The sequence below is a fragment of the Anguilla anguilla genome, chromosome 9 (genome assembly GCF_013347855.1).
Source record: "Anguilla anguilla isolate fAngAng1 chromosome 9, fAngAng1.pri, whole genome shotgun sequence".
Lineage (NCBI taxonomy): Eukaryota > Metazoa > Chordata > Actinopteri > Anguilliformes > Anguillidae > Anguilla > Anguilla anguilla.
The window spans coordinates 50,152,657-50,177,806 of NC_049209.1; the positions used below are offsets into that span (position 1 = coordinate 50,152,657).

The window sequence follows — 25,150 nt, forward strand, 5'->3', positions numbered from 1 at the left end:
CATTACAAATGTTGGAACTGGATTTTCTCTTCTCTTCTCTTTTTTTTTGAAGAGTGTGAAAGGAACTCTCAGATTAAAGCACCGATTAATTATTCAAACCAGTGAAGGTTCTGGGAAAAAAATGCTGCTCTTCCTTTTCTTGGCTCGATTTCACATTATCACAGGCGAAGCTACAGGGACAAGCACGGACCTCTGGGCCCGTCTCTCCGTTTAATCAAAACTGAGTATAAGTGCATTAAGAGCCTGCGCTCTGATGGGAGTTGAGGGAGCAGGAGAGGGATGAGGTATTTACTCTTTGAGGTGAGGGACTCCGAGCTGTCAGGAGGAGCGAGGGATTAGCTCGCTGTATTTAGACACGTGAAAGTGCGGAGAAAGTGTGCGTGCCTTCGCGTTTTCCGCCAGGGATCCGTCAAACGCGAAACCGCGGGGGCTAGGAGCTTGCGCAATAATTAATGTACCGCTCTTTTTTTCTTTTTTCCCCCCCCCCCATGCCGGAGAAGGATGGGTTTCTCCCGAGCGGCTACAGGCTGCTAAAATCTCACCGCACATTCCAGTTGTCTTTTCTGTTTCTTAATTGATTCCTTTTTTTCATGTGCTCGTCGTGTCCTTAAAGAATGTCTCACGCCTTGCTGTCTCTCTTTTTTTTTTAACCTACTTGCAGGCTTAAGAGGGAGCGGACGGTATGAGGACAGCATCTAAACGTTCGGGCGGGACGATGGCGGAAGGGCCGCGGAGACCGGGGTTCTGGGACGGGAGGAGGAGGAGGACGACGACGACGACGACGCCGCTGCTGCTGCTGCTGGCCGTCCTGGCCGCCCGCTGTCCCACGGTTTCGGGCACGCTGGAGCTGCAGCTGGACGAGGAGCAGCCGGCGGGCACCATCGTGGGCGACATCAGCGCGGGCCTGCCGCCCGGGGTGACGGCGTCGCTCTACTTCATCTCGGACCTCGACGGGACGGGCGTGGGCAGCGACCTGCACATCGACGAGACCACGGGCATCATCAAGACCGCCAAGGTCCTGGACCGGGAGGCCAGGGACCGCTACAGCTTCATCGCCGTCACCATGACCGGCGTGACCGTGGAGGTCACCGTGGTGGTCAACGACATCAACGACCACGCCCCGGAGTTTCCCCGGAAGAGGGTCGCCTTCAAGATCCCCGAGCAGACGGCGGTGGGCACCAGGTTCTCCCTGGACCCGGCATCGGACGCCGACGAGGACCGGCTGACCACCCAGGGGTACCTCATCAAGGACGGGAACATCGGGCAGGCCTTCCGGCTGGAGACCAAGAGAGGCGCCAACAAGATCCTGTACCTGGACCTGGTGGTCAACGCCGTCCTGGACAGGGAGAAACGGGCGTCCTACTCCCTGGTCCTGGAGGCCTTCGACGGGGGCTCCCCGAAGAAGACCGGGCAGATGGTCCTGGAAATCTCCGTCCAGGACATCAACGACCACGCCCCCGTCTTCAACCAGAGCCGCTACCACGCCTTCATCTCGGAGAACCTGCCGCTGGGCAGCAACATCCTGCAGGTGTTCGCGTCCGACGCGGACGAGGGGGACAACGGCCTGGTCCTGTACGAGATCAACCGGCGGCAGAGCGACCCCGAGCGCTACTTCGCGATCGAGCCTCGCTCCGGCGTCATCGCGCTGAACAAGCCGCTGGACTACGAGCAGCGCAAGGTCCACGAGCTGGTGGTGCAGGCCCGGGACAACGCCTCGCAGCCCGAGGTCACCAACGCCTTCGTCACCATCCACGTGCGCGACTTCAACGACAACCAGCCCACCATGACCATCATCTTCCTCAGCGAGGACGGCTCGCCCCGCATCTCCGAGGGCGCCCAGCCCGGCCAGTACGTGGCCCGGATCTCCGTCACCGACCCGGACTACGGCGAGTACTCCAACGTCAACGTGTCCCTGGAGGGCGGGGACGGGAAGTTCGCCCTCACCACCAAGGACAGCATCATCTACCTCATCTGCGTGGACCAGATCCTGGACCGCGAGGAGCGGGACTCGTACGAGCTGAGGGTCATGGCCACCGACGCCGGGACGCCCCCCCTCCGGGCGGAGTCCTCCTTCACCATCCAGGTGACGGACGTCAACGACAACCCGCCCCTCTTCGACCAGCAGGAGTACAAGCACGCCATCCCGGAGGTGGTCTACCCGGGGAGCTTCGTGCTCCAGGTCACCGCCCGGGACAAAGACCAGGGTCCCAACGGGGACGTCCGCTACAGCATCCTGCGGGACGCCGCGGGGGCCCGCTCCGACTGGTTCGCCATCGACCCCGAAACGGGGATCATCACCACCGCCGCCCAGCTGGATTACGAGACCGACCCCCGGCCCAGCGTCACCGTGGTGGCCACCGACGGCGGGCGGCCGCCCCTCTCCTCCACCGCCGTGGTCAAGGTCGTCCTGCAGGATGTAAACGACAACCAGCCCGTTTTCGGGAGCGACTCCTACAACGTGTCCATCAAGGAGGACACCTCTCCCGGGACCTGCTTCCTGGAGGTAGGACATGGCCTCTCTCTCTCTCTCTCTCTCTCACTCTCAATTTTTTCCTCTTTTCATGCCGATGTAAACTACTGAACTGGAAACAGCCCAGCTCTTGGGGCTGTATCGCTACGGGGTATGCCCTGCCAACCTGCGACTTGGCGGACGACATGCCTGTTTTATCCCAGTTATTCATAGTCCCCGTGCTTGCTTCTGTTTATGCATACCGAGGCTCAAATAGGCTAAGATATATTTTGTTACAAAATACGGAATACCTCCAAAAGAAATTGCATTAGATCGTTTTATTTTCGTTTACTTGGAAGCGCTCATCCGGAGCGGCTAACTAGCTAAGATTGTAAACATACGTGCAGCTGCCCTGGATTTTAAATGTAAACTATCATCACGATGGTGGAGGCGTATTGCTGAGGTTCGAAAGAACAAAAGAAAAGAAAAGAAGTAAGTTGAGTTGAGCAACCTGTGCTACATATGAAAGCCATACATGCTAACGCCTATTTCAAAAACACACTTCTGAAATGCTACCCGTTGCTACACATGCCCAAGCCTCATTTCTATAGACCTGGAGCCGATTATTATTTTTTTCGCGCCGTGCGGAATGAGGTTCATTTTAAGAGTTTTTTAGAGGGTCACGGAAAAAACGTAACGCGGAGAAACCTCACTCGAGAGAACTCGGTCGCAGCGCTGGGCCTTGGTGCGATTCGGCCGGCGAAACGGGAAGCTGAGGCTGCCGAACGACCCTAATTGAGTCTTTTCTTCTTCGCGCGGGGCAGGTTTCATGCGCAGTTCAGGGCTAAGTCCTCTCTGGATTCGGGAGAATTAGACGTGACTTCACCTACATTCCTCCCCCCCCTCCTTCTTGTAGTAGGACGATCCGTGCGAGATTCGCTCGCGTCCTTTACTTCACCTCTCCCCGAAGGTTGCCACGGTAACTGGGATCGAGCTAGGGAGCCTAGCGTCCAAAAAAAGCCGAGCTCGGCTTCGTCGGCTCCAGTGAAACGTTGCCTCCTTCTTTCGTGATTACCGGCCACCTCTGCATTTCCGAAAGAAACGCTTGACAGGCAGAAAGATAAATTGAGTAGACTTGGTATTCATGGATTTTCGGGATTGTGGCAGTTTCATCTTTTGAAGAGTCATTGCTTTTTGTCGGGCATTTGCACAGGAGAAAATGAAAGGTCACGCGAAGCCTTTTTTTTTTTTTTACCTTGGGTAAAACTTGGACTTCTAAGAACTGCAGTTGTCATCTGTTTTGCCTGGAGTTTTCAAAAATAGTGCTTTTCCAGAAAATCAGTTCATACTGTGCTTCCACTTCTGTATTGTCACACTGGCTCATTTAATTTATATTTAAAAATCAACTGTGATGCAGTTCAGTTGGGATAAATTGAGAGAGTGAGAGAGAGAGAGGGGGGAGAGAGGTGAGGTTAAAAGATGGATAGAGAATAAATGAGAGAGAGGAAATGGAGGGAAGAGAAGCATGGGGGAGAAGTTTGGGGAAGGGCAAGAGGGAAAGGGGGCATGGAACTGCTGAAAGGAAGACGAGTGAATGATGAGGGGAACGGAGGAACAGTAGGGGAGAAAAACAAGGTGTAATGAATGGGCCAGCAAGATAGGGATGGATGGAGTGACGAAAGGAAGGAATGAAGGATGAAGGAGTGGGATGGCATGAGGGAATAAATGAGGTAGAGATAGAGGGGGAAAAAGAGATGGGAAAGGGAGAGAAAGAGTAGAGAGAGGGGCGGAGAAACTGGGGGGAGGGAGGAGAGTGGAGGATGAAGCAGGGAGGAATGAAAGAGAGGGTGAAATTCATAAAGAGCAGATGCGGTGAAAGGGGGGGAGAGACTGGAGTGCAGAGAGAGGGAGTTGGAGGTGGAAGGGAGGGAAAGAGGGGATGAGATGAGGTGGGGAGAAGGGGGGCGGTCAATTTCAATGTACCACTGGTCACCGGTGAGCTCTCTCAACACAACCTACACTGGTCTGCAAACGTATTCATTTAACACATCTTTCAGAATAAACTTGATGTCTGCTCAGTTGTTATCATAAAACATCGTTTCAGCATTTGAACACTCAAAATATTAGCCACTGCTATGACTGTAGATTATCCCACAGTGCTTATTGGACGTATTGGACGGCCTGTTTCCATTTCCCATAAATCTTTGCTGCTGCCAAACAGGAACTAGAGGTTCATATAGAGTGGGGGGGGGGGGCAGACATATGGTGGAGCCCTGTGGAAGGAAAGGGTATCTGATAACGGCATTGGGAAATTGACTGCATTTCCCATCATGCCTTGTACTATGACTAATGAGCCACCCCCACAGTTTTCAAACTGGAGGAGCCCATGAGTGTTCTACTCAATGGGAGTGGAATGATGAATGCTGTCATAGAGAGGTTGGATAATTATTCCATGATGTTTGACAATTCCTTCACTTTAATGGACTGAAAGCAGAAATGCAATGGACTTCCATATATTTTATGGTGCAGCTGTACCAAGTTCAGCTCCAGCACCAATTCAGTTAGCCTTTTTTTGTTTCTGTTGCAGAACTCAACTCTTGGACAGGGGTTATCAGTAAACTTTGTGATTTACATTAAGGAAAAAAGGCTGTAATTTTCTGTTTCTGTGTCATCTATTTAATTTCTCAGCAGGGGTAATAATCCCCTGCTGGCCCAAAATGTTTTTGCACCCATGTGCACAACCGCTACGGTAATGGATTTGGTTCGGAGTGAACAACATTGTTGCATCAACGTGTTTACAGCATTTTGCTACCAAAAGCCACAGCACTCCAGCTATTTTGTATATAGTGCAGGACTGGGTTTTGCTTATGCTTGTGTTCCACTGACAGGAACATTTTTAAAATGTTATTTAACCAGCTGGGCCCGGCATGGAGCAGCTCCAGCCAGGCTGGGACAGACCGAGGTGGGGTTCCTCCGGCTCTGTCTGTGAGGGGGGGGGGGGGGGGTTGATATGGGACCCTGTTGATGCCCAGGGCGTCCATTTTCACGCAGAGGCAAGAGGCCTCGAGAGGACAGCGGTGGCGGGGTGGATGTTGGGGGGGGGGGGGGTAGGTGTTTCCTGTCCCTCGGTCTGTGTCTGATCTGGGACCCGGGCTGCGAACAGGCCAGTTAAAGGAGAGAGCGGATCCTTTGTGCTCGACAAAAAAAACCATGTCTCCTTTCCATGCAAAGTGGCCCCCAGGAGCAGAGTGAGAAACAGAGAAGGAAAAAATTTGCCATTTCTCTCTCTCTCTCTCCAGTTCTAATTGATGTACACAGATACATATTGCCAAAGCATAGGTGCAACAACCACAGAATAAACATAAACAGAATACAGATTTGTGTTTGAGTGTGTCTGTGTCTGTCCGTCTCGCTCTCTCCCTCTTTGTCTGCCTCTCTCTGAGCGCATGCTGTGATTTCGTTCAGGGAGAAACTCGCGGTCCGGCGTTTATCAGTTCCTCCACACGCCGGGGGGGAAACGTCCCGTCTGCGGCGCTGTTGTCACGGTGAACTCCCTCCCCCTGTTCGGCTGAAAAAAGGAAAAAAAAAAACCCACACGATTTGTGGTGTGTTTTCCTGCGCGTGTTTCTGCTGTAGTAGCGGTTTCTCCTTCGCGGGCTCTTTGATTTCGATAAAGAGGGTCGGGGGCGCAGCTGGGTCCCCCCCCCCCCCCCCCGCCGCTGTCCCGCGGTGACATCTCTGGGGCGAGAGAGTTTTTTTAGCGTCTGGCGCGATAAGGACGGGGATCGCTCGTCTCTCTCTCTTTCTCTCTCCCCCTCTCTCTCTCTCTCTCTCCCTCTCTCCCCCTCTCTCCCTCTCTCTCCCTCTCTCCCTCTCTCTCCCTCTCTCTCCCTCTCTCCCTCTCCCTCTCTCTCTCTCTCTCCGCTCTTTGTTGCGGGCGGAGGAGTGTCTGTGTTTTTCAGCGGCGGGGCTGGGTCTCCATGCCTACCAGATAACGAGAGAGAGAGGGGGAGAGAGAGAGACAGAGACACAGACAGACAGAAAGGGAGCGTGAGAGTGAGACACAGAGAGAGAGAGTGAGAGTGAGAGAGAGACATACAGAGAGACAGAGGGAGAGTGAAAAGTACAGATGGACAGACAGGAAGAGAGAGATGGAGTGAGACAGAGAGAGAGAGATACAGACACAGACAGACAGAGAGAGAGGGAGGGAGAAATAGACTTTACGTCACTGTTGCACTGTCTAGCGAAGCGAGATCTACATGTCTACACGCTATGATCCAACTGTGGAAAAAACATACTACGCACACACCCATACATACAAGAAGAAAGGTAGTAAATGGAGAGACAAAATGGGAGAAAGTAAATTAGGCAAAGAGAGAAAGAAATTATGAATGAAAGACCGAAATCAAGACAAATAAACATAGAGAAATAAAGAGGGGACTGAATTTGGAGACCCTGACATCTGCATTCCCAGCATTCCCTGCCTGTCCCTTAACGGCTCAGTGCGTACCCCCCCCCCCCCCCCCTCGCCAGGGGGCCCATTACACGGGTGTCGTTAACACGCGCGCCCGTCCGCGAAAAACCCCGCGAAATATTTCCGCGGGCGCTCGGCTGGCTGTCGGGAAACATTTCTGCGGACGGCTTTGCCGTGAGGTAATATTTTTTCTGAAGTCCTCTAGGAAGGACTAATCGTGTTTAATAAAAACTGAGGTTGTCGAAGGAGAGGGGGAGGGGGGGCGAGGTTTGGGGGGCCGAACATCTGGAGGCTCGCTGAGGTGGAGGAAGGTGCCTCGGGCCCAACTTCCTGTAACACAAGATCGGACCCCCCCCCCCCCTCGGGTGTGTCACATCGATACGTCCCCGAGTCCTTCCCCAATAATCAACGCGGACCACGCCCTCTCTGTCCTCGTGTGGTGTCGCCTGAGAGCCGAAACACAGGGCCCTTTATTTAAGGAGCTGGTGGAGTAATTATTTACCCCACCCCTCCTAACAGTTTTATGCACCCCTACTTTTGTTCTCCCCTCTTCTACGCTGTGACAGGTAAACGGTTTTCCGCGGATAACGAAGAGCAGCTGCACTAATCTGGCTAACTGAAACCCAACTGTGCTAACCTGGCTAACTGAAACCCAACTGTGCTAACCTGGCTAACTGAAACCCAACTGTGCTAACCTGGCTAACTGAAACCCAGCTGTGCTACAAGAGTGGAGAACGTTTTGTCACTCAGACCATTTAAGCTTTGTCTAATGGCGGCGCAGTAAACGCAAGCAGCTGTTTCGTGGGGGGGGGGGGGGTAGATGTGAGTTACAGGGACTCTCTGCTTATTCGGGGTGACTCCTCCGCAGGTGCGGGACTGGGGTTCGTGCCGGAATGTCTTTCCGTGCGTGGCTCCGGAGTTCCCCCGAAAACGGCCTGCTGTGTTTCGGGGGCCATTTTGGCTCAGGGATCTCGAGGTCAGCTCCTGGAGGACCACAGTCCCTAGCAGCTGGTTCACAGTGTGTTTCGGGTCTTAGGAGCTTAACTGAAGTTCACTGATCGGCTGAAAGGGCCCACAGTGCTATTGGCTGCTAGTTTGAATGTAAGCCGCACAAGCCTGCACATTCAGGACTGGACTGCGAGATACAGGGCTCGGCAAAACGTAGTCCAAGATGGCGGCTTGAGATCGCTCAGCTTGATATCCTTGGATGTTTTCCGTTTTTTCTGCTCCCCCCACAGGATCTGTTTAACGGCTCTGCGTGGCGGTGGTTTCTGTGGGAAGAGGTGTCAAAGCGGTGGGGTGGGGGGGGGGGTGTGAGCTGTGCTGGCGGGTCGGCCCTGGGGGAGAGTGGGAGGCGATGCGCCTCATCAAACCGCCGCTCTCGGGACTTTGCCGGGGGGGGGGGGGGGGGGGGGGGGAGGTGGGAGTGTTGAGGGGGGGCTCCTGCAGCCCTTTGTCTTTGCTTCCGGCCCCCCATCTCTGCCGAGGTGCCGCTCGCTCCCGTTTCAGACAGCCCACGCCTCAGCTCTCCAGCTTCACCACAGCCTCGTAGGCCTCTGCTTTGCTTGCGTGCGTTTCCCTCTGATGTTCTTATAATGCGTTATAATGCATTATGACCGCATGTCGACTGGCTTAGAGACGAAGACGTCTCGCCGGTTCACCGTAACACGTCAGTCGCAGTAGATTTACGGTTCACCCCATCCTCATCCCTCCCGAAGGAGAGAGCCGTCATTTTAACAGCTTGTAACAGAGACTGTAGTGTGGTTTATGCGGGCTTTAATGTGATATGGCGGGTGTTAACAGTACCCACCCACAGCACAACACCGTAGCATTACAGAAACGCTCGCTGTGTCTCAGCGCACCCTTTGGTTTGTGCAGAGCTGTGTCTCGCCCATGATTCACAGAAGCCCTCTCTTCCTCTCTTCTGAAGAGGCCCATTAAGCGATAACGCTCTCAGGTATATCTCTCCAATCGACTCGGTCGCACGCACGGCCTGAAATTACCGCTTTAAATGCGCTTCAGGAGAGAGAGAGAGAGAGAGAGAGAGAGAGAGAGAAGTTGGCTGCCAGGGTCAGGGGGTGGGGCTGGGGGGGGAGCGGGGGTGTGAGGCATTTTAAAGCGGACAACATCCATTGAGAGCCTATCAGCCGCAGCAATTACAGCTGCGGACAGGAAGGCAGGCTCAATTGAAATGTTGGCTTAACTAATCTCCCTTCTCGGGTCGACCGGGGTCCCCTGGAGCCAAAATGGACGCCGGTGTTTCCACTGTTCTCTGCCGCTGCCGCCTCCCTCCTCCCTAAACACAGGCACTTATCTTGGAGACTTCCACCGATTTTAGACGATTTTTTTCACGCGAAGGAGCAGAGGAAGAACGGACAGGACGTACCGCCTAGCGCGTTCCCTAATGAAATGCGTCCTACACCCAGCTGTGGCTAGCGGGGGGGGGAGTTGGGGGCGGGGGGCGGGGTATGGGTGGGGGGGGGGGGCACTAGCGAGTGTAAACACCCCTGCCCCCTCGGAAATGGGGGGAATTTGTGGCCGTTCAGGTTTCTGCCTCTTGTGTTTTTATCCAAACCCCCCCCCTCCCCATCTGGATGTACCCCATGCTGTGGAGAATAACATCCTTAGAATAAACACAGTGATAATGTTTTCAGTTCAGGGATCTAGGATAATGTTTCTTTCCAAGGAAGCACATGTGCTCCAAAGTTGAAAGATGTTGGGGAGCACACTTATGCATCCCAATTAGTAGACGTGCACTAACTGGAAAAATAATTTAGGAGCACGTCAGCTTTCAGAAGCAAATGCTCCTGGACGCAGAGCACGCCCCGTTTGTCTCAGGAGGGCGGGGACAATTTAACCACATGCCACCGGGTCACACATCAAAGCAATGGAGGTGAGAGAGACGGTGACTGCATTATGAGAGAGAGAGAGAGGGAGTCCAGCCTTCCATTCTTTTATCTTCCTCGCCTCCTACTCTTCTCCCTCACTCCCTCCCTCCCTCCTTATCTTCTCTCTCCTCTTTTATCTGCCACCAACACCGGCCCCTTCTTTGTCTGTGTCTCGTTTGACTGGTGCATTGTGGTCCGTATTCCCAAATGGATAGAGGTCTGAACGCAGCCAGTTCTCATCATCAGATATTCTTTTGTCCTTCTCCTCGTATTTTGGGGTTTTGGTCCGGGTGACCCGGTGATGCTGATCCTGAACCTGGGGCAGTTACCCCAGCCTCGAGGGAGCCCACAAACTGCCCTTTGGGTCCCGGTCACTCTGAGGTCATCCCTAATTGAATAATGCGTTGGAGTAAATTGGTGTAAATTGGCACTCATCTCCCAGGGTAGTCCTGGGGGGGTCGAAAATGCCCATGCAATTGAGAGTCACACTTGTTATAGCTGGGATACTCAAATTTGGCCCTTGGGGCCAGTAGTGCTGCTCGATTTCATTTCTCCTCTGTAATCAGGGACTGATTTAAACCTGACGCACCAGGTGAGTGGTAGTCTCTGGCCCATCAGTGACATTCCCTGCTTTAAACTGTCCCAATCAGGCCCGATTTGAGGAATACAGGTTGCCAGATTTAAGACTGAGAAAGAGGAATTGTCATAAGGCGGGCCTAGTACGGGGCCTTGGGGAACGTCTGCTTCAGGCTGTGAGTGATTGTGAAAAAACACACACACACACTCCCCATCTACCTTCCCATCTCTCCTGCAAAGAACAGATCTCAGGCCCTGCTGTTGTGTGTGAGAGCTCTGTTTCCAGCCCCCCGCACCCAAACCTAACCTCCTCTCCAGGCAGAGTCTCCCAGCACAGATAAGCTCCAGTGATATCAGAGCATCGTACCCCTGTGAGAGCTCGCTCACACTCCTTATCTTTGGGACGGTCCCGCCGAACGCCACTGATCCACGCTGCTTTGTCTCTCTGCTCTGTGGCGTGTGTATCTTGCAGATGCAAGGGCATTTGGTGTCTGTGTGCTCACGGAGTCAAAGACAGAGACGAGACGTCGCATTTTAATATCGGTCTTGTGTGGTTCACTGTCACCTAACAAAACAGGTAAAAGGAGAAAGTGAGAGAAAGAGAGAGACAGAGAGGGGGTGAGAGAGATTTTGTATTACGAAGACAGAGAGAGAGATATTCCGTATTACATATTCTGTTTTGCTTTGGCAATGCAAATATTGTTTTTGTCATGCCAATAAAGCTAAATTCAATTGATATTAAAAAGCTGAGAGAGAGAGAGAGAGCCCCCACTGTGGAGACGGGAATGTGGAACAGTAGAGTCTTCATCCTCCCCCCTGTACACGGTCTTACCCCGACCGGCTGGCTGCCCCCCCCCCCCCCCGATTTTGGGCTGGGGCCACCCCCGCCCGCCTCTGGAGGGAGGAGGGAGAATGGCGGTGAAGCCTTCACTCTGGGAGGAGCACAGAGAAAGCCTAATCTTTAAAGGGGCTGGAGACTCGGGGGTCAGGGAGGGTGGCCAAATTGTCCCTGTCTCGGCTCTAAATGGGATCAATTAGGGTTTAGCGAAAAAAAAAAAAAAAAGGTCTCATTTGGAGGGTTTTGGCTGGAAGGGGGAAATTAACCCACGGCTTGCTTTTTTTTTTTTTTTACAACCGGGCCACATTTGGAAGAAATCGCGCTCTCAAGATTTCCTTAAACTGACAGCCCCCCTCACATAAACCTGTCAATCATCGAGAGCGGTGTAGTAATAGCAGCCAGCACGGCTCTCTTTCTCAAGACCACAGCTGTCCTTTTCTCTCCTGCTGTCTCATTGTGAAAAACACACACACACACACACACACACACGCACGCACACCTGCACACACACACACACACACACACACCGCCTCATGCGAAGGTTAAGGCAACATGTGGACATTTTCCAGTCGTTGAGAGGATATTATTCTCTCCTGGAGGTTTTTTGTTTTTTTCATTACATAAACCCATTCTTCCCAATGACCTTGCTCTCTGTCTTACCCAGAATTCCCTCATGATGCTCTCCAGCCTACTCAAGCCATCGTGGGTTGAGCTCAATTAACTCTATTTTATGGTCGGGGGGCTCTGATTGCGGGGAACTGTTTTTTTCGCGGAGGGAGATGGCTAAGCGGTAGAAGTGCTGCGTCGCGGCTGATGTCAATGAGGTAAAACCGGCTTCTGGAAAATCTCACGGAGCTGAAAACCATGAGAGTCCAATCCCATCGGTACTGGACCGTGCAGAGAAAAGCGCCGGAGCTGAACTCCGAGGCGAACGTTTGTCTTCTCCGAGCTCTTTCGAAAAAAAAAAAAAAAAAAACCAAAGAAAAAAAAAAATGAGCTGCAGGCTGGAGGAGGTGAGTCATCAGGCCTTCTGTTCGGCGGTGTTTTTTGATTCGTTGAACCCTAATAAACCACTTTAAGAAAACACCGGCTACGGTGCGGTCGGACAAATTCAAGACGCGTTTGTTTTGTTCGCGTGGTTCATCTCAAACCTTGGCTTGAAGGAAGGGTGTCGTCCTTGTTGTTGTGTTTTTCGTTGGTCCTGCTGCACCTGGACAGGATCAGACTCTTCGTTCCGCAGATGGTCTCAGAACCTCTCCGCTTTTCTCTGAAGGCCTCTGTACGGAGTGTTGACTTCAGGATAGCGACGGACTGTTAGCTTCATCTGTTGGATCTGCAAAGGAGTCCTAAGAGAACAGAAGCAGTAATTAAAGACAAGTAGAAACACACACACACACACACACACGTACACACACTTTGAGGCTCAGACCAGTCAAGTTTCCCCATCTTCCACCTCTGCTCCTACCACACTCCCTGAACTTCCCAGTGGTCCGTGATCATTCTCCTTCCCTGCTCCCTGGAGCTCCTACACTGTAGTTCCGCCATCCTGTTTACCCTATGCTGGGAACCTGTCAGAAAGAAATCCCATATCATTTATATTACATTGCATTTAGGCAATAATCCAGAACGACTTATGCAAGTCCACACTAAAAAGGTTGGGTGAAGAACAGAAGCCATACCAAGTTATCAGTTTCACACCTGATAGTCGGATCCATTACATAAAAAACTGCAAGATAATATTAAGTGCCACAGTAGGTGCAAGAGATTGAGGATGTACACAAGTGCTAATGGATTTGAGGGTATTGTGTTGTGTTTTAAGAACCGAAGGACTGTAGAGTCCTCATCTATACTCTGTACTTTATTGTCTTTTAATGTTTGTCAAGCCATTAAATAAGGGAGGTGAATCCTCTGGAACCTGTTGAAGCTGTTAGAGGCTTTGTGTTTTTTTGGATGTACAGTGTAGTTTGATTGACTCATGACGTGGGGCCCCTGATAAAGGTAGATGGGCATGATTTGGGCCATTTTGGAGTTTTGTGTGGAGGTGCTGTCGCTTTTAAACCACGTTTTCAGATTGTGTGGCTACGTCAGCTCATGATGGTAGAGGAGAGCACAGGTGGAGGTAGAATGGCAACATCTAAAGCATAGAAACCATCCTGACCTCCTCACCTACAGACGAGGGTCTGAAGGGAGACAAAGCCACCCTCATTTCCCACCGAGCTCCCTTCGGTTCTCCCGAAATTCCTCGGGACCGTCCCGCAGCTTTCTCTCTGTCCGAATGCGAGAAGCCCAGCTCTGGTGCCAGGTTCCCGTTGGTTTGCCTGGGCTTTGTGTGATGGAGTGCAGGAAAGGGCTGATGAAATGCTCTTTTAATGTGCTCTCATCAGAGCCCCTCAGATGGAATTACGAGCTCCTAATTCCAAACGCAGATCCGTCGTCAGCTGCGCCTCACCATCTGTGGTTGGAGGACCGCCCCCCCGCCCCCGGTCCTGTCGTAAATACCCAGTTTTTCATCTTCCATCCATCCATCATCATCGATCCATCCAACCATCTGACCTGCTTATTCCTGGTCAGGGTCATGGGAGGGAGGGCTGGAACCTATCCCATCATGCATTTGGCTGAGAAACAAGAATACGCCCTGTACTGGTTGCCAGTCCATCGCAGGGCTGTTTGTCTTCTTCTTCTATTTTATTTTTTTTTAAACATTGTTAATTGTTGCACCTGTTAAGACGTCCGTTTGGCTTCCGTCCTCCGATGTCTATGCTGAGAGATGAATCCTATTGGCTGGTACGTCGCTACCTGTTTGAGTCGGACTGAGAAGCGGAACTATTTTTATTTTGACTGCTCCCATTTGACAATGAAAGGAGACTCACTGATTGCCCCTTTGCAGCGTCGGAGACGACCGGATTTTTAAGGCCCGATTAATCTGCGGAGCGGATGTTATGACTAATACAGACCGCCATTTCCTTTCACATTTGGAGTCCGAGGGGTTGCGGAATGAAAGGCCCTCATTTTAAAGGGGCAGAAACTGGACAAATGTGCCGGCTTTGATCAAAGAGGCCACGTGTGTGATTGCATCTCTCTCTTTAGCCCTTTCCTCCGCACTCCTCAAAAATCAAGATCTTTGGAACGGCGGGACGTTACCATTAGGCCTCAAGTGTTACAACATGTTGGGGTTCGGAGGGTGGGGTAAAGGGGTAATTTTTTGAAGACTAAAGCCTTGTGGTCATCACACAATGAGGGAACGTCAGAATGCAAAACCCTGTCGTAAGCGCTATAGGCGTAGAACAAGGGTCCTCCGTCTTATCCAGAAAGACCAGGTGTGGGTGCTGGCTTTTGTTCCAACCAAGCAGTTACCCACCTGATTCTACTAATCAAGGTCCTTAGTTAAGGTCCTTTGTGGTTGATTAGTAGAATCAGGAACCCTGCCATAGAATGATCAGATCAAAAGAAAAACATTGTCAATTGCAGAAGTTGAATTTAATAAAATTATTGGAATGAATCACAGTATCATACTCTGATGGACCGGTGACCTGTCCAGGGTGTATTCCTGCCTCTCACTCCATGCATGCTGGGATAGGCTCCAGCAACCCCCATGACCCTGACCAGGAATTAGTGGGTTAGATGTTGTATTGATTGGATGGCATAGTATCAAACCATATATGGGAGAATATATAAATTGCCACCATTTTCAGATGTTGCAATTGATTAATTTAGGTCCTTTTTTTAGTACATTCAGCATTGCATTTTCAAAACACTCCACATATTCAGAATATATAGCGGAATATTCCATTTCCATCGGGGGGGGGGGGGGGGGGTCTCAACAAAAGGAACATTATTCACCTTGATGGCAGCCATTGCTCATTTGGAGCAGACGGCCAGTCTCTCCCTACGCACATGATGCAGAGCTGACTTTCTGTTATATTCCTCACTGAGGTTTTTATTTCTGGGTCAGTGGATTTTTCCGTACTTGCGGACCGCTTTCTCAAGAGTGATATAAGCCTCCCTCCAGCCTGCGGTTTTATGTTGCGCCGTGAAACGCAGGCTCTTGGCGTTTGGACCTCAGTTCTACTTGCAGTGAGTGAGAAGGCAGCTTTGGAAAATGTACACAGAGCAATCGCACGCCGGGACAAGCTTGCCATGCTATGTGAGTGGCCTTGGAAAGCACTAATTCTGTGCTTTAGCTTGCGCTAGCGTTAGCTCGTATACCGAGCCTAATATCGCTGAGCCAAAGGGCGAGGACAACGCAATGGTGCAGGTATGAGATTCCCCCCAGAGGAGCGAGCTGAAGTATTTAAACCAGGGCTGCCAACCCCAGTTCCTGGAAATCTGTGGTCCTGTAGGTTTTCGTTGGAACCCTAATCTGGCACACTAATATGCGGTGCTTTGTTACGGTTGGAGTGAAATCCTACAGGACAGTAGATCTCCAGGAACAGGAGTTGGGCAGCCCTGATTCAAAACCCAGAAATTTCACGTGTCGAAGCATCCTAAATAAACCAAATAATGGCTCCTGTGGAAATCTCCGGTAAACTGGCCACTAAGGAGCAGATAAATAAGGATGAGATAAACATTTTTACCTCAGCAGTCATTCAGCCAGCCTGGTGTGTGTTTGATCTTCACTCTCCTTGTTTATCTTGTGAGCTGTTTTGTTCACTCAAAACACAGCAGGGGTCTCGATTTACTCATAAAACAGGGGGGCGCAAACGGGGGGAGGCAGGAAGAATGAAGGAGAGAGTGAGAGAGATGGAGAGATGACATGAGAGAGAGAGAAAGGGGGAGATGAAGAGAGGGAGAGAGATAAAGAGAGAGAGTGATGGAGAGGTGGAGTGAGAGATGAAGTGAGAGAGAGATGGAGAGGTGAAGAGAGAAATGGAGGGATGGAGGAAGTGAGAGAGGAGTGGAGAACTTTATTTTGGAGATGAGGACCTCACTGCGCTGTGGCGATAATCGCGGCCGCTTTGCACAGCGAGCGGTTTATGAGCCGCGGTCACCGCGGCAACATAAATAGCGGGAAGCCAGGGCCCTTAATGTGACAGTGGATCAGCGCCGGGCCACCATTACGCCGCGGTGTTCCATCCGTCAGGCCGCTCTGTGTGCGGCGGGCGGGGGGGGGGGTTCGGAAAGAGCTGTCGCTGCAGGAAGGGGTTGAGAGAGGGAGGGAGGGATGGGGGGTGGTCTGCAGGACCTGGGAATTCTGGGAATTTTGAGGGGGGAACGGAGGACGCATCGGAGCACCATTACGAGGTTCAGGCGGCAAAGGATGAGAAGGATGAGGGGATGATCTTGAGAGGATGAGAAGGAGGGTGACAAAAAAGGGAAGGAGGGTGAGGAGGATGGAGAGAGAGAGAGTGACGGCGGAGGAGGTGACTGCGCTCTGGTGTGAAGGGAGGAGAATGGCGTGAAACTGAAGTGTTGGTGGTTGCCGTGGAGATGGGGATGGGGATGAGGAGGGGCACTGAGGAGGGGAGGGGAGGGGAGGAAATGGGGCAGGAAGCCACAATGCCAGTCCTAGCAGCCCCTCTGTGTATCCTGCGTGTGTGTGTGTATGTGTGTGTGTGTTCTCATGCTGAGAAGACACACAATTTCTGTATAAGCCAAGAGATGTGGAGTGGTAGAGACAAGCTGCCTCTGTTACCTCTGCTCTCCTCTCTCTTTCCATTTCTCTCCTTCTCTCTCTCTCCCTTTCTCTCCTTATCTTGCTCCCTCATCCTTTCTGTCCTCTCTCTCCTTCTCCCAATCTCCCCCTCTCTCTTTCCTCTCTCTCCTCCTCTCCCTTTCTCTCCTGTCTCCTTCTGTCTCTCTCTCTCTCCCCCTCTCCCTGTCTCCTTCTCCCCCTCTCAGCTGTGTGTTCTGGCTCTCGTCCTCCTCCTCCTCCTCCTCCTCCTCCTCTCCTCCCCCACTCCTCCCCCGTGTCTCTGCTTTGTGTCTGGGCCCGGGAGGCTCCGCCCCTCTCCGCTAAACCCCGTTTCTCCTGAGCGCCCAGACGAGCGCCCGCCCCATCGGATTCAATTCGCCGCGCGTCGTCCGCACGCCAGTAAGAACCCGCTATCTTTGGAGAAAACACTTCCGTTTTCCAGAGTGGGACCGATTAGCTCCTAGCAACACCGCTCCCACATTGCCGTACCCCGCACCCCCCACCTCTCCAAATCACACTCCTTCTGTCCCAGGCAGCCCCTTATCTGACCAGTGGGGCTGTTTTCCGGGGAGCAACACACTAGTAAAATAAATGAAACCAGACAATAGGTGCCGGAGGTAATTGCACTTCTGTCACACACTGCAAAGCTACACGGTTTCCAAGGAGAGTTACTTCACTTCTGAAAGCCGAATAATAATAAATAAATAAAGTTTTCCCTCAGGTTTCCACACTCGTCTGGCCAAAGAGGCGTTTTCTTGTGGACCTGATTGCAGTACTGCCTCTGCTGTTGGTATTGTTTTCTGGGGAGATTATTTTTTGTTTGTTTTATGAACGTGAGTCGCTGCAATGAGAGGAACGGCAGACGACGTGGCAGAGTGTAAAACGTGAGGTGTGAGAGAGCAGCAACTGCCACTTTTTCAAAAGTGTGACTCCCCCCCCCCCCCCCCCCCTACACCCCTCTACCATACGGTACGGAGCTGAGACACGGTGCTGTGGCGGATTTGGCGGCATGTTCCATGAGCCGAGTCAGGATGGGTGGAGGGGGAGAGGGGAAAGCAGGCCCAACGCTCGTCTAAACGTGAGCCAAAATGGCGGAGGCCAAAACACACGAGCCACAAGGCCGTCGCTTGGCGAGGTTAGCGAGCGCGGCTGCGGCGGCGGCCCGATGTCGAACCGGAAACCCTCCGAAACGCCCCGTCCCGTTTCGAAGGCGGCCCCTGTGACTCTGAGCTTGACCCCACAGCTGCAGAATTCGGGGGATTCGTAGCAGATCCCCCTCATCTCGCGAAAGGAGTTGGCGCGTCCCGGACCAAGGCCGCCAAAACCGCGAACGCTTTTTATCGTGCGTTCCTCATTCCTCCTCTGGGGTCATCGGCAGATATGGGCCGTTTTATTCTGGAATTTTTATTTTAGTTCTTACCTTTATTCTCTGTTTCTGCCCCCCCCCCCCCCCCCCCCACCCACACTAAAAAGAAGAAGTGCTCAAGCCAACCTCAGGATGACTCGTTGGGAACATGCCACCCCGGTGGTCTCAGAGGGAGAGAGCCGAAATTAAGAGTGGCACTAATTACCCCCCCCAGTCACATCAGAGTGGCGGCCTCAAATTAAGTTGTGTCGGTGTGAGGGGAAACAGCGGCATGGTACAGGGTAGGGGAAAGGGGGGGGGGAAGGAGAGACGGGGGTTATTCTGCAGTGTGGCGGAAAATTTTCTTTTTCCCCAAAGGGAAAGCAGATCCACGATTAGTGTAGCAAAGGCCAGAGTGGGTGCAATTTTTTTTGTTCTAGCTCAGCGCTAAAAGCAACTGAACACCTCGACGCATCAATTAATCAATCCAGACCATGATTTGCTTAATCAGGGGGTTTTTAGTGCTGGGGTGGACGGAAAGAGAGGACTCACACCCGCCCTTTTCGGATAAGACCGGGGACCCTTGGGATAGACGGACAGAGGGAGGAAACATAACCCTGACAGAGCTCCTCTTTCCGCAATGAGAAGGGTGATTTCTGCCCGGTTATACCCAGAGAAGGGAGAGGGAAGTTCCATAACCCTGGAATAATGGCTGGATCTGCAAGGAGCTGTCAATCACTGATAACCGAGCACAGTGATTGGTTGAAAACCAGTGAGTCACTGATAGCACACGGTAGCTCCGCCTATTCCCATTTTAATGAAACCTCGTACACCCAGTTTTTAGCCACAGACCATAAAGTCACTGGTGAAAGTGGAGTTTCTCTGCCTCTATTGGCTGGGAGTATTTTAGTCACAGCGGATATTACGAATACATTTGGTGTTCACGTTTCATTCTTCGGTTTAAAAAAAAAAAAAAAAAAATGCATTTCTCACTTTCGTCGAAGAAAACCTCTGTGATGTATGCTTTGAAAGCCCTCCAGAGATAGCGTAGCACGGCGCGCTGCGCTATCCCAGAGCTATTAGCCCTGCGATAAGTGCAACATTAAGTTCGGCACATGTTGCAATCTCCCATTTTTTCTTCTCTTAAAGAGTCCCTATCTGGAATTCCTTTTTGGTTGTCCAGGAAACGCTCTTCTGCACCCCTTGGTGGACCTCTGCTGCTAGAAAACACGGGGCAAGAGTTATGTGGAATTTTCTCGGTTGCTGCCTGCTGACATGACCCTTGAACTTGTACTTAAGAGCTGATGCTTTGAATAACAGGCTTTCAGTGCTTGTCAAATTCCTATCAATCATGATTCTCTCTGTGTGGTGTGTGTAGATGGCGAACCGAGCTAGTCAAAAAAGGCTGGACTCCAGCAGATGATCAGTAGAATGGACTAGAGTGTTTGTTTTGTTATCATCATCATCATCATCATCATCATCGTAACCATTATCATAATCATCGTCATCATCATCACCATTATGATCATCTTCGTCTTGCTTTGGGGAAACCGGATCCATTATCGCTCACTCCTGTGACATCATCTAAAAGTTTTCAGACATGTCGTCCTCCAGCCTCTCCCTCTGTGACAATTTGTATCCAAAAGTGTTTCACTCTTAAGAAACAATTTCTTTTTTGAATGTTTCGTGATGTTGATAATTACGGGGACCTGAGGTGTGTGTATTCATTGTGGGGACCAGGGTGTGTGTTTCTTACTGAAACTCTGTTATTCATTGTGGGGACCAGGGTGTGTGTTTCTTACTGAAACTCTGTTATTCATTGTGGGGACCAGGGTGTGTGTTTCTTACTGAAGCTCTGTTATTCATTGTGGGGGCCAGGGTGTGTGTTTCTTGCTGAATCTCTGATATTCATTGTGGGGACCAGGGTTTCTGGATGGGGCTCTTGATGTTAGACGGATGAGTGCTGTTTTTGTGTGCATTTTTTTTTCCTACTTCTTCACAGCCATTTTTATACCTTACGGAGGCGCTGGCCTCATTGGTAAATAATTCTGTACGGCACAAACCGGTTAAGAGATACCCTTGTTCTGCCTTTCCCCTTCATCGGGAAGGCTGGTTTATGGATGCGGTTGCCATGGAAGCGGTTGGAGGCTTGCGCTCTGATTGGATCCTTGTTTTTTCCCCCCTGCCCCCGCCTGCCCTGTGAGGAAGAGGGCGGGGGGGGGTGGCAGAGACCTGTCTGTGGAGACAAGTGACTCAGAAGAACAGCGGGAGAAAAAGAGAGAGAGAGCCGCTGTGTTTTACTGGCGATTCACCTCCCCTTTCATCTCCATCGGCGATAATTTCAGAAAAGAGGGCACCTGCCCTCAGCCATCGTCTGTGTGAAGCACCCACCATGGCAATGCACCACAGCCATTTTCCCTCCGATAATCCTAGAACATCAGTTAGTGTAGAGGCAGGATTTAACTGATTGAGGTTTACATGGCCAAGAAGGAAGAGCGAGATTGGTCATTTGACCGAAAGAACTGCCCTCGACTGTTTAGAGAAAGTTTCTAAGAACCCTTTTCTCGATCTTTGACATCAGGGTGAGTCCGAGCCTCGGGTTTAATATTTCACACCTCCGACAGCACAGTGTCCCTATCACTGCACTGGGGCAGCGGTCTCCAGCAAGAGGAAGATTGATCACAGTCATTTCAGAGGACACACAGCAACTCAATCTTCCTTGGTCTCCCATCCAAGAAACAATCCGAACCCCTATTAGTTTTAACTGTCAATGACAAATGAAGGCTGCAAAGTGGCATGGGTTATTCTGCTGATTAAAATGAGCTTTGTGTTTGGTGTAAGGGAGCGGTGCATTATGGGCTTTTTATGACCATGCATTATGGGTCGACTAGTGTGATGTTAACCTCTGTAAAAATCTACCAGGCAGCTTCCCTGCAAGGATTAATACATGAAAAGTAAGTAAAAAAACACAATTATGTGAAATTGTTATGTCAATAGTGCTGTAACATGATTTAATATTAGGTTACAGTTTCATTTGGTAGCAAAATTTTCATGGCGGAAAAGAAATAACATCATAACTCTTGACTTGTGGCGTGCCAATGTTTCCGACGAAGAATTTTGTAGCTGAGATTCAAAAGCCGTAAAGCCAGCCATAAATCTCCGACTTCAAACATATGAGCTTTGACACACATCCTATTCATTTTTGGAGAGCCTTTTGCTGTCCAGACAGCTGAATCCGACAATAATGTGGAAAAACAATACCCTGCTCACAATGGCTACAAAACCCAATGCGTGACATTAGCTGGGTAGAACCAGATTCTAACTTCACAATAATAAGATTTAGTTTTTTTTTTTTTTGCATTCGTTTCAGGAAATTTGAGAAAACGTTGCCTTCTTTTGATGGGTTTGCGAGAGGGGATGAAATGCCCAAAGCCACTGAAAAAACGAAAATGACAGAAGAGCGGACCATTTTTATGACATCATTCATTTGCATGTTAACGCACACAGTGCTGAGGAGAAGTGATGCCCATTGTAAGACAAACTTTATATGAGCGCTGAAGTGATTTTTATTCTGCTCTGTAGCATCCATTGTTACGCTAATAGCTCCATACATCTCTCCCTCTCCTTCTCTCTCTCTTTCTCCCTCTCCTTCTCTCTCCTCTTTCCTTCTCTCCCTCTCCCTCTCTCTGTCTCGCTGTGATAAGCCTCAGGGCTGCAGTGATGAATGTTCTCTGACTTGTCCTGTCTATCGCTATCCCCAGACAAGGAGTGGAAAAAAACACCCCCCCACCCCCACCCAAAAAAACATGTAAATAGAACTGATTAGGGATGCTTGGTTAGCTGCCAAGGTAACCAGCCCCACCAACCAGTGATTGGATGGATGGGTGTGGGGTGGAGTGTGATGTCACTGTAAGATGCAAACAATGACAACACCTAAATAACCAATATTGCCCATAGTCAGGTCACAAAATACAAAGGATCTGTTCATTTCACTCTTTTTTTACTTCAGTAGGTGATAGGAGACCAGAATGCAGAGAGCAAATGTGCATGTGAGTGTGCATGTGTATGTGTGTGTGTGTGTGTGCATGTGTATGTGTGTGTGTGTGTGTAGGTGTGTGCATGTGTGTGTGTGTGTGCATGAGTATGTGAGTGTTCGTGTGTGTGTGTGTGTGTGTGGGTGTACACATATACATGACTGTTCGTCTGAGTTTTTTGTGTATGTGCATGTGTGCACTTACGTACCTGCGTATGTGTGTGTGCGCATTTTTTACGCGCATGTTGTTGCGTGTGCAGATTCTTGCGGAGCATGAATGCATGTGTATGTGTGTGCATGTGGGTGTGCATGAGTACAGAAGTGTTTTTGTGTGTGTGTGTGTGTGTGTGTGTGTACACTCGTACGCGTGCGTATACGTGGGTGCGAGAGCATACGTGTGTGTGCACGTGCTCACGCTTACTGTACGTGCGTGTTTTCGCATGCTCCGTTTCCTGTGGGGCGATAGTGAGTTCCTGCTTTCACACATCTCCTCTCAGATCTCACAGGAAATTAATTTCGGCTGCTCTGGGTTTGGCCCTCGTTTTGGAAATTAATAATAAAAAAACCAAATCTGTATAAATCGTTTTTTCATTAAAAAAAAAAAAAAATTCCACAAAACCCCCCTTATTTACCTCAAAGGAAATTGGTTGTAATAATCTACAGTTTTGACTTCCCTCTGTAGGCAATGTGCTGAAAGGCTTTTGGTGATTGCTGCCACATCGCACAGATGCTAAGTATTAAAGGCACATAGCGAGGGGGCTAGCTAATTGCTGTAGGAAACCTGTTAATGAAAACTTTGATCGCTAGTAGTGTTGTTTCTAGATATGCTTCGGGTTCTCCTGGGGTGGGGGGGGGGGGGGCAAGTATGGTGGTGGAGGGGGTGTTGGAAAAAGATCAGAAAACGTCCCATATACAGGCACTAAAGAAGAAACGCTCGAGTAACCGCCGTTTTTGTACTTCCACTGTGTGTAACGGAGGCTGAGAAATTAATTCCAAATGACCCACTAAAACCTTGTTGCTTGCTTGCATGCCAGGTGTTTTGGTCGGGCATCTGTATGCTAACAATGGCCTTTGTCTGGAAGGGGTGTCGAAATGAGACGCGTGTAATTCTTACCAGCTCTTGCGTTTCGGTGTTCGCCATCAGGCCAATTAGTCACACTGAAACGCTCGGTTTTCACCTCCAAGCGCGCCATTTTTGAGGGGGGTCGGAGCCAATCTGGCATACTACGGGGCCATTATGGTCCTTGTGCAAGCGCCTTAACCCTTGACACGGATGCAAATAAAACTCAGAAGTCCTCTTCTGATGGAGGGCCCTAACAATGCAGCCTAGATCAATGTCAGTAAAAAAATTTAAAAAATAAGGCTAGCCTGTACAAGTCCCTCTCTGCTTCTGAAACCTCTATGATGGCACTGCGGGACTAGCTGTGTGTGCCAGTAACCCTTCATCAGATTTCGTTGGGTCACAGCAGGACCCAAAAAGTCCCAAGTGAGGGGTGTCCGCCAAGTAGACAAGAAACAGGAAATGCCCCCCAATATAGCTGGTTGGCTTTGAGTCAATGGCGGAACGCTGGGGCCGCACTGCGTTGCCGTGGAAATGGGGCAACGTTCTAGAACTTGTTTGTTTTGGTTGGAGTTCTTTTTGTTGTTGTTGTTGTTGGGTTGCTGGGCGCCGTGGTTGCCATGGAATTAGTTCAAGTGGCCCTCAGTAGCTGCTGAGGAGACAGAATGACCTGCTGTGTCAGGAGTTCTGTTCTTTTGACCAATGCCTGGCGCCCACAATGCACCTTGGCAGAATTGCCCGTGTGACATTGCAGCTCGTGTGTGCAATGGATCACCTGCTTCAGTGACCGACTGCTTTGAAAAACGGCAAACGTCTTCTTTAAATTGGAGGACCCCCTGCTAGGCGCGTAATTGAAGCATATTGTGCGGGGATTGACTCTGCGCGTAAGATTAGTTGCCATTAGTCGCTATCCCGCAACTTTGCTGAATAGATCTTCGGGCACGTAATTCAGTGAGCAGGCTTATGATCAAGCCCACAAGTGCTCCGAGCCTCGTCTTCCAGTCTAATGTGTCGGCACGCTTTTTAACAGGCGGGTACGGTTGCCATTTTGCGTGTGTAAATGACTGATTGAACTTCCCGAGAGGAATCCTTCGCACGCTGAGCATCTCTGTGGTCGCCAGGGAGTCGCTTTGCTTCGTTGACGCTCGGTGCGAATGCGTGTCTGGCAGCGAAACAGAGGACTTCAGTCCACAAATTCTGGCACGAGAAGAAATGCATTGTGGGAGAGGCGGCGGGAAGGGGCGGAAACATCGCCAGGCCGACCCCATTCATTCCGGCGATGAAAGTGCTGCGTTTCCACAACCTGGCAACCCAGCGATAAGGGGGTGATAGAGTTTACTGATTATTATTTATTTTATTTTTTTTTAGACTTGTTTTTGCAGTGCCCTTATTCGGGGCAGCCTGGTGGGTGTGGTGGGGTGCGGTGTGGTGGTGCGTTTCGTTTCGGGTGGAGGGGTTTGGTGGGGTTGCCGAGGGTGGGAACCGCATGTGGCGCCTGCCGGCCTCGACCATCAGTAACCTGGACCGGAGAAGACGCGGCGGGGCGGGGGGGGGGTCGCTGACCTCCCAGGTTAAATGACATCATCAGTTATGTCATCACTTCCTTCCACGAGTTATCGCCTAATTCGGTGTGAGTGTGTGTGTGTGTGCCTGAGTCTGTTTATGTGTGTGTGCGCCTGTGCGTCTGTGTGTATGTGTGCACACGTGTGTTTGGGTGAGTGGATGGTTGACAGTTGAGGGGACAGTGCAATTTACATCGGCAGTGCGGTACGGCTACGCACAGCCTTCATATGTGAAGGGAGACATGGCAGCCAGACGAGATGAGGGTAATAAAGACGAGCCCGTGGTGCTTCTC

General features: G+C 50.8%; 1 protein-coding gene across 1 annotated transcript in view; it reads left to right on the top strand.

The window, feature by feature from the left end:
• Positions 1–25,150, top strand: part of dchs1b (dachsous cadherin-related 1b) — a 118,396-nt gene that overhangs the window by 15,819 nt on the left and 77,427 nt on the right. The window contains exon 2 of the mRNA XM_035434296.1: positions 662–2,503. Coding sequence (XP_035290187.1) covers positions 683–2,503 — 1,821 coding nt within the window. The 5' untranslated portion in view covers positions 662–682. The remainder of the gene's footprint in view (positions 1–661; positions 2,504–25,150) is intronic.